Here is a 10,102-nt window from a genome sequence, read left to right on the forward strand (position 1 = left end):
ATGATTAACTTTATGGAAAAATTAAGCGTCAATGACTGATTCAATGCAATTTGACTGATCAACATGCAACGCGGACACAATAAGGCAAGGCCAACTTTTGAACTTCTGCACCTTGGAAGTCAATTTTCTTCCCATTTGCAGACAACTATGAAAGCGCGCAGCACCTTCCAGAGCTTATTGGTATGGTTCATAGGCAGTCTCCTGGCTATCCTAACTGGCTCTTATCTTTCATGCTAGACCTGGCTACTTCTCTTCTACATACATGTTCAAAAGCTAACTTTCATTTCGTCTGGAATGGCAGGGATGGCATGAGATTGCCATTGATATCACAGACAAGAAGGCAAGAAAATGCTTTGAGAATGATTCTAGTTAGAGCCAATGTGCGCACTTTGATTCAAACTTGATCATTAAGGTACAATTCTACTCAATGTTAGCATTGCACACATTTCCAGCCATGTTAACCAAGTTGAACCATGCGAAAACTTAACTGGATTTTTGAAAACTTCACTCTCAACACCGTGTAAAGTGGCTGATTTTAACAAAATATCATAAAATATGTCGATTTCAACACATATATCTAATTAGATCTCACACATTCATATATTTGTTTTGCACTTAGTATTGTTGGAACATTCTAAATAATTTCTAAGATTGTTTTTAATGATTTGGTTTCTAAAAAACATATAACATGCATACGAATCAACAATTAAAAAAAAAATTTCAACTTATAATACTTGTTGATAGAAAATAAACTTGAAGAAGTAGATTGAGACAATGATTAATTTTATGGTCTTAAAACAATTTATTATCTGCTCTCTGATATTAGTAGTGTGATTGCAACATTGTTTTCAAGATTTATTTAATGTCTTATTCATGGTAGCGTAACCAAGAATAAATGACTTATGTTAACCCTTGTAAGAATTTTGACCGAAGAAATGTAAAAGAGATGAGTTTAGAAAGACTAGAAATTTTCTCCATTGTTAAAACCATGTTAGAATTGTCTTTTTTTATAGGCAATTCTAACAGTTAATTTTAACGTAATTTTTAAAACAAAATAATACAATTTCTAGTTTAAAAGGATACAACTCTATTTTAAATAGAGTTTTAACAAACACAACTTTTCATTCACTCCCTAACAATTTGCCATATTAATGAAAATTGTTTAATGAATAAAATACAAAGTAGATATGGAAATAGAGAGTAATAATGAAAAGTCGTTGCATCGGGTAAGATAACTTTTGGCTTTGAACATTCCCTAGTGAAAACTATCAAATTCATTCAGCTAACCGGTGGATATGATGCCTTGAATTGTTCAGCTTTTTATGTCAAGCCAAACAATAAAGATTACATAGTTCCTTCCTTACAATTTTGGTTCTCACAATTATGTCCATTTTGCCCCCAAACACTTCCTGCTTAAAAGAATTTAGCATTTTCAGTTCTCATAGAAATGATCTCGTTTCACACTTATATATGTGATTTTTATTAAAAGTATCCTATAATACCCCACTTGAATTCCTCAAGCTACAAGAATCATTAAAAACTTAGTTTTTTCTATTTTCATTATAGATAGCACATTTCATCTTAGAAATGAGTAAGAGTGCTACTATTAAATTGACACATGATTTGGTTGTATTTTTAAACCTAGATCTTGAGTTCTCTAGTCAACTAAGTTAGGCTACCATCATGTCAAATCTTAAAATATAGGTGTTAATCTCAATCTCCTAGGTCATTTATCGACATGCTCTCTTGTTAAACATTTTATTAGCAGATTTGCGATATTACCTTTTAACTTTGCATAGTTAATAAAGACAACCCAATTAGAGAGTAACTATATAATAATATTGTGTCTTTGAAGCTCATGTAAAGACCTACCGTTATATATAATATTTTATGCCATACCAATTACAAATTGGCTACTGTAATGTATACAAATTGTTGACATAAAATTTTGGTTAACTTGGAATATCCTCAAAAAAGTTTTAGAAGATATTATACTTCTTTTTCATATTTATCTAAAGCTATATCTCATTATCCTTTATGGATCTAGATATGCATGTTTATTTAGAAGATTTCCAAGAGGCTATAACTCATTCAATAATAAAGATAAATCTATTTGTGGATTTTAAATCTTTAATATCAGATATCTAATTAACATCGCTATACCTTTCAAGTATAATTAAATATCTTATATAATGCAATCCATGTTTTAACTTTCTTTGGTGGAGAAATCGTAACTCTTTTTGGAGATCATCCTCTCCATTTCCCCTCATATTATTTATTATTATTATTATTATATATCTTCGATCTTACTATTTTTGACTTGATGTTCATGTGAAGGTTTACAAAAACACACCCCAACACAATAACAAATATGGCACACTATTCATTAAAATTTTTAAGATTTTTCTAAAAACTATAAAAGTAAACTTTTAAATCACATTTGACATAAATAATTCAAGATGGGGTACATAAAATATGATTAGGGTTTTTTCATGTTTTTTTTTTCTCTTTAAGCCAATAAAAAGAGTATTCAAGAAAAATTCTAAAAACCTTATTGAAAATTATTATAAAATAAAAATTTTGGATTTTAGAATTCTATTTAGGCCGTGTTTGGGAATATGGTGCAAACCGTGTTCCCTTAAATTTTGATTTTTTTAAATTAATTTTTTTTTATGTTTTCAAATTGTATTGATGTGTTGATATAAAAAATATTTTTTTTTTATTTTGATGTATTTCTAAGCGAAAAACACTTAAAACCGCAAGCATTACCACAATTCCAAACAGAAAATAAAACTATCAAGATTGGGCTGGATGGCATCAAGATTTTCTGTTTGGGTATCAATTTAATCCCACAAAAAAAATTTAGATTCTAAAGAGATATTTTGTTTTTGTCTAACTATGATGCTGCTTGATATTGTATTCCAATTTATATTTGGTTGTGTTTTAAAAATATATTTAATAATTAAAAAATATTAAATTAGAAATAAAAAAATTATTGAAAAGCTTCTCATTTTTAAAAAGCATTTACCACACACAAAATAAACAAAATCCAAATGAATAAAAAACATCAAACACTGAATTGACCGAGGAAACCTCTCTCTCTCTCTCTCTCAACCAACCAAAGAAAAGAAATTAGAAAGAATCTCTCATCATCAATCTCTCCCTTTCCTTTTTATCCCTCGAATAAATAAATTCTCATAACTTGAGGAGAGCAAAATCATATCATCAGATCTAAAAATCACTACTCAGGGAGAGAAGAGATAGGAGAAATGATTAAGATCCCATATTTGACCGCATTGAGCACCTACTTCAGCTATGGCTTACTCTTCGCTTTTGGCCAATTCCGTGATTTCTTTCGTAAAATCTTCGATTCGTGGCACTCTAGCAATCTTCAGGTACTCCTCTCTTTTTTTCCTTAAAAAAAACATGTCATTTATTATCATAAATTAAGCGCTAAATTGTTCGATTTTGTCTGTTGATGATACAATTCTTTTTTAATCTAGGGTTATGCACCGATCTGTTTAGGCCTTGAAGACTTCTACATTCGTCGCTTATATCTTCGGATTCAGGTACTTTAATTCCTCATTTAATTTTAAGAATATGATTTTTGAACCGAATCGAACCGAATCAAGTGATTTATTTATTTTTGAGAGGAAAAATATATTTTTTTCTTTTTTAGTAATTTTTTTCTAGGTTAAGAAAGGGTTACGTTGACGTTTATCTTTTATTGTTGTTGTTGTTGTTAGGATTGTTTTGGACGTCCGATTTCGAGTTCCCCGGGTGCGTGGTTCGATGTTGTCGAGCGGTACTCCAATGACAATAACAAGACGTTGAAGTAAGAACTTTGAAAAAGTATTTTCTTTGTTCATTATTAGATAAAGTGATGCTTTTGGGGCATTTATCTGAGTTAATTGTTATAATTGTGTGTTGAGCAGACGGACTACCAAGGTAACTAGGTGTCTTAACTTGGGGTCCTATAATTATCTTGGGTTTGCTGCAGCTGATGAGTATTGTACGCCTCGTGTTATTGAGACATTGAAGAGGTTTTCGCCGAGTACTTGCAGTCCTCGTGTTGATGGAGGTATGCTTGATATTTCTGTCCATGTTTTACTTCATTATGTTCTTGGTGTTTTGTATTGAGTAATGCAGGTTTTGATCAGGAACTACGATATTGCATAATGAACTGGAGGTGTGTGTTGCAAACTTTGTTGGGAAGCCAGCTGCCATCGTGTTTGGCATGGGTTATGTCACAAACTCTGCCATCCTTCCTGTTCTGATTGGAAAGGTATGCGCATAATCTTAGTTGTAGGTTTATAATATGTAAAGATGGTGTCTTGAATTGTTTTCTTTTTTGTCTTTTGTTTCTTTGACAGGGAGGATTGATAATTAGTGATTCATTGAACCACAACTCAATTGTGAATGGTGCTCGAGGTTCAGGAGCAACAGTTAGGGTTTTCCAACACAATAGTAAGTTGTATCTGACAGTCGTTTTCAGTCTTGGAAATAAAATTTCTGTGTTCTCATGCATTGGAATCTGGTTGCCAATCTCTCTCAGCGCCATCTCACTTGGAGGAAGTTTTGAGACAGCAAATTGCGGAGGGGCAACCAAGGACACATAGGCCTTGGAAGAAGATAATTGTCATTGTGGAGGGGATTTATAGTATGGAAGGCGAGCTCTGCAAACTTCCAGAGATTGTTGCAGTATGCAAGAAATACAAGGTGATGAATGGAGTGGAGTGCAGCAAATTGCAATTCTTTGTGTATCTTGAATAATTTCAGTTCAACCTTTTCTGATTAGATTTTACCTTGAATTTTGCGAATCTTGTTTTTCTTAGGCGAATCACTGTGTTGCATTAGAAAACAGGTGAATTGTTATAATATCCAGTTGCAATTTGTAACATCTGAAAAGTTATGTTTCTAAATTCTGCTCTATTGTTTCACAATCAAAGAAAGTTGAATCGATTTTATTAAAAAAAATATAGATTTTAAAAGTCAGGGATGCTATGAATCTGGAAGGCATGCCATTTTTTTTCCTGGTCTGTTTTATGCTTCTTCCATGTACTTTTGCATGCCAAACTCCTTGATTTTCTGCCTAATAGGATTAATTGTAACGTTTTTGTCTTTTTGTTGCAGGCATATGTTTACTTGGACGAGGCTCATAGCATTGGAGCAGTTGGGAAAACAGGAAGAGGTGTTTGTGAACTCTTAGGAGTGGATACAGCTGATGTGGATATTATGATGGGAACTTTTACTAAATCGTTTGGATCTTGTGGGGGTTATATTGCTGGATCTAAGGTTTGTTACATGAGCACCTCTGGTGGGAAATTCACATGAGTACTTCCCCTAGTCATAATGAGTACCCAAGCTGGCAGCTAGTGGTAGTCAACGATTATTTTCTTGTTTTCCTGTGAACCACCTAGTGGTAGTCATCATCTGATGTGCAAGACTCTGCTATGTGTGTATAGTTTAGAACATTTGGTGGACAATCCTTTTTAATCGTATCAGTAGTACTATCATTTTGTTGTCTCCAATAGTCCTAGAAATTCTGAAGGATGTCTGTTGTTGTTAACACCTAGCCACCTGTCTTTGCTATGACCTATTGAGCTTTACTACCAATTTTCTGATTATTTTCCAATAGTGGATTCAGCTATTGATCTTATGCAAGTCCCCATCGACTGAAGTTTGCTTATTGCTTTCAGGAATTAATCCAATATCTTAAGTACAATTGTCCTGCTCATTTATACGCAACATCAATTTCCCCTCCAGCTGCACAACAAATTATATCTTCCATTAAGGTTATTCTTGGAGAGGATGGTTCTAGTAGAGGTATTAGAAAAGAATCTGTTTTTCTTTCTGATATACTTAAAGAAGTGTTTCGGAAATTAATTACTCAGATTTGAGCTTACATATCAATCTTGTTTTGCTCTGATATTGTTTCACTTCAGGGGCTCAAAAACTTGCAAGAATACGCGAAAATAGCAACTTTTTCAGGTCAGAGCTGCAGAAAATGGGTTTTGAGGTTCTTGGTGATAATGATTCACCAGTGATGCCCATAATGCTTTACAATCCAGCAAAAATCCCTGCATTTTCTCGGGAGTGTCTAAAGCAGAATGTGAGTTCCTAGTAATTTTTTTAATGTCTGCATTGCCATGTTGATATTTTGTATTCATCAGATCTTGTAAGGGCATTCAAAATTTCTGATTTTCATTAGTTGCATATTTATCTTCATTTCTGTTCTTGTGTATGTCGCTGGTTGCTAAGATCAATATACTTTTACAGGTTGCTGTTGTGACGGTTGCATTTCCAGCTACTCCTCTACTTTTGGCCAGGGCACGTATTTGCATATCTGCCTCTCATACCAAAGAAGATCTTCTCAAAGCATTGGAGGTATTTGTGCTTGTCAATATGAACTTTGTTTGTATTACAGTATGTATTCTTGCCCTTTGTTTGGTTTGGCTATTCTGTTGAATTTGAATATCAGCGACAAAGACTTCGTGCATCCTTTGATTCTTAAACAAATGTCAATTTTAAGACCAGGGACTCCAACCAGCGAAAGCAATAGGATATGGTTGATTGAGTTTATAATGGGGAAGCAATGGCTATGATTCTGCAAATACCCGCCGCTTTTCATATGCTTTTTGTCTGATTAATTTGGTTGTACAACATTGATCCGATAGAATTAGGAAGGAATTTCTGATGTGTGATTACTAATCTCAGAAGATGACAGGTTACTGTCCTCAGATGACAAAATAATGGCAAATTGCTTTGTTTTGGCAGGTTATCAGTCAAGTTGGTGACCTTGTTGGCATAAAGTACTTCCCTGCTGAGTCTGATAAGCAGCATCAGGAGCCAGGTGCACTCAAGTTGGAGTGAGACTTCAGAATTCAGTCTCGTGAAAATTGTTTTGTGACCTGAAAGCTTTCATCTAACAATTTAAGTTAGCATATTCGTGCAGTATTGATTAGATTTCCTCTGAGAAGGAGAAAATGTTTGTAGTTCTGTTGCTAGCATTGATGCTTTCCTCTTGTTTGTTTCTATGCTCTCTTGTGTCTTGTCATGTGCAACCTCGTCAAATTTTCTCGTTCTTTTCTTGCAGGCGAGAATTTTGGTAATTTAATGTACATAAACAAATGTAATCTGATTCAGTTCCTATATAATCGTTTCCACTTTCATAACATCTTGGCTGTCTTAGTTGCCGGCTTGAGAAGAAGCTACACATTCATCTTACTCGAGAAATGACTTTTGAATCGAGAGCTTCTTAAAAAAAGATTTCCTAGGGCTCGAGGTGAGGCTGACAAAAGCTGTGACAGTGGCCGTCTCTGCCATTAAAGATAGAGACATGGATAGGAAGAAGGTGCTTCTACGAAACAAATCTCCAAGCCTTTCTTTATTGATGAAACATATAGATCAGACTCAATAGAATTTTATCAATATTTTTTTTCTGTCGTTAAGGTGGAGAACTGAACCAAGAATTCTCTTTTTTTTTTTATCATCAATCGAATCACTGTTCACAACTCAAATCAAATTTTATCAATTTCATGGATGGAGGTTTGCTTCCATTTACTCGGATGGAGACGGCCACAGAGGGATTTTTGATATTATGAGGACGGAGTTCGAAGCGGGTAAAAAATGGAATTGTTTGAGTATGAAGATGGGGATGATTTTATTCCTCCAATCTGGGCCTTGTATTATTGGTGATCGTCCTTATTGAGAAATTTCACTGGGTCGCAGAAGCTGACGAAATCTCACAAAAGCCAGCGGAAACCCAACGACGAACAAATTTAATGTGAGAATGCGCAGACATGACCTGAAGGCAGAAGCGGGTGACTTCTTTCGTAAAAATGGGTCCCCAAACATTCGTCTGTGGGTACACCAATGGGCTGAAGATGTCCAATCAAATAATAATATAAATTGGTATTGTCGTTGATGGTGCTATTGTTTTTTCGATATTTTTATCTTAAGTTATTGAATTGATGACTTTTTTAAAAAATATCATAAAAAATATTTTCGACGGTATTATCAAATAAAAATAAAAAATAGTAAATCGTATTTCATGAATAAACATATCACAAAGTATACCCCGGCCGCCTTTACTATATGGTCTATACAAAAGAAACGAAGCACCAAACAATAAAATAAAATATTAATCATCTAATCTACCTAACCTACAAAAGCAGCAGAACAAATCCAAAGGCCATGATTAACCCAATAAGGTCCCACCTTGAACGAAGACAATGGGCCCCACTACTACCAGTCTCTTTCTCCTGAACGGATGTTGTAGATGAACCGTTGTAGTTAGGGTTGCTACCATACAACACTTGGATCCCTTGAATATCATCGTCGGCCAATTCTACTTTCTTAGTCCTCGAAGAAATAGTAGGGTACATGATGGACTCTTCCACAGAGGAATGCCCTAACCCTAGCAAATGTCCAATCTCATGTACTGCCACGGACTCCAAATCGACAGCTGTCGTCAACGACGATGTCCTAACATCACCTGTCACGACCCAATTCTCGTCCCCGTCAAGATGGAACTGTCCACTTGGCGGAGAGAAAGAATGTGCTAGAGTCCCAAGAACCCCATCGAACGGCTCTCCATCTCCATGATCGCCACTGTAAAACCCAATTCCAATATCAGCTGCGTTGATAGAATCCGCCTGCGTGAATGTCAATGGAATCACCGTTGACCACCGGTCGAAAGCGCGGGAGAAAACGGTCTTAACCTCGTCGGTTAATTGATTCCCAGGCAAAAACGCGTAGGTTAAGGCTTGCTTCCTCCAACGTGGCATCCCAGTAAAGAAGGAGTAATGAGAAACCGTGTGAACGTGACTGGACGAGGTATTATGTGTCTTGCCAGAGTTCATACTGGAAGAGCCGTTAACTATATCCGGGTTGCCGCACCTGGGCCGTACGATGTGGTTAACTGTCTGGTCGTCGAGTTGGCCAGTGATGTTAAGGTTGAAGTTTTGTTGGTAAGTTCGGAGAGCAGATTCGAGGGAGTCATCGAAATCGTCGGTGAAATTGGAGAGGGAGTTGGGGATGTAACCGAAGTACTGGAAGTAGCTTTTGAGCTTGGCCAAGCCATCGTATTTTTCACCAGCATGGCAGCCGGATAGTTGATGGAAGAAACTCCATGGATTAGAGGTTGCGTTTTTGAGCAAGTCTTCTGGGATTGAAACATTGCTATGGAAAAAGTGAGCAGAGATTGAAGGAACTGAATTGATTGAGAGAAGAATAAGAATTATAGTGATCATGAAAAGATGAGGATATTGCTGTGATCTTGTCATAATCGTTGGGTTGGTTTGGGGTTCGAGAGAGAGAGAGAGAGAGAGAGAGTTAAGGGTGGCCAAGAGAGAGAGGTCTCTGGTTTTATTTGGGAAAAAATGGGAAGGATTTTGATTAGTTGACGTAGTACGTAGAAGAGAGGTTCGTGGCTGGTGATGATTAATTAATCAATTAAAAAGCAACAAGTTTTCTAGTTTCTAGAGGGATTGGATGCAAAGCAGATGAAGAAAGAAAGCCGGCAACAACATTGGACTTCTCGTATATGTTGTTGTAGTTTCTCCGAATCCAAGTACTTGCCTTGTATGGATTTTCAATTGTGCATGCGTGTTGCAATTTATCTCGTTTTGAACGCTTCCTCTTTACCTAGGGATCTTGGTGGTCTTTTACGGCTACGGAGATCAACTCTTTTTTATTTTATTTTTTTTCCAAAAAACAGAGGGGGTAAATGAGTCCCTCAACTACTGATTTCATCAACTGGGTCGCCAAATTGAAGACGATGTTGAATAGTGCATGTGTTTTCTCCCTGGCTCTAGTTCCCACAGGAGTTAAAACATGGAAAAACCCTAGTTCTTCCATCATTCAACATGCTGCAAGAACAATTATAGCAATATATTAGGGGAATTAATTATTCACTGTATTCCACGCACGTTCTAATAGTTCTGAGAGAGCTAGCATTAGTTAGAAAACCATTCAATAGCATATATGTGCAATATTTAACAAGATGTGCAGTACTTATTGTAACAAAATGACCCAATTGAGAAAAAGATATATAGATAAGGGACCCAATTGAAGAAATAATTATTGGAGGAGTCATGTG

General features: G+C 35.6%; 2 protein-coding genes across 2 annotated transcripts; one reads left to right on the plus strand and one right to left on the minus strand.

Moving 5' to 3' along the window:
* The first annotated feature begins 3,059 nt into the window (after positions 1-3,059).
* Positions 3,060-7,177, plus strand: LOC7454589 (long chain base biosynthesis protein 2a). Its single transcript, XM_002318124.4, has 12 exons — positions 3,060-3,395; positions 3,504-3,569; positions 3,747-3,835; positions 3,936-4,081; positions 4,161-4,285; positions 4,374-4,467; positions 4,556-4,719; positions 5,134-5,295; positions 5,700-5,826; positions 5,946-6,112; positions 6,280-6,387; positions 6,778-7,177. The coding sequence occupies exons 1-12, from the start codon at positions 3,270-3,272 to the stop codon at positions 6,871-6,873; spliced, it is 1,470 nt and encodes a 489-aa protein (XP_002318160.1). The 5' UTR covers positions 3,060-3,269; the 3' UTR covers positions 6,874-7,177.
* An 847-nt stretch (positions 7,178-8,024) lies between these two features.
* Positions 8,025-9,578, minus strand: LOC7484874 (metalloendoproteinase 3-MMP). Its single transcript, XM_002318726.4, has one exon. The coding sequence runs from the start codon at positions 9,285-9,287 to the stop codon at positions 8,166-8,168; it is 1,122 nt and encodes a 373-aa protein (XP_002318762.3). The 5' UTR covers positions 9,288-9,578; the 3' UTR covers positions 8,025-8,165.
* Between the last annotated feature and the right edge of the window lie 524 nt (positions 9,579-10,102).

This window comes from Populus trichocarpa, chromosome 12 (genome assembly GCF_000002775.5).
Source record: "Populus trichocarpa isolate Nisqually-1 chromosome 12, P.trichocarpa_v4.1, whole genome shotgun sequence".
Classification (NCBI taxonomy): Eukaryota; Viridiplantae; Streptophyta; class Magnoliopsida; order Malpighiales; family Salicaceae; genus Populus; species Populus trichocarpa.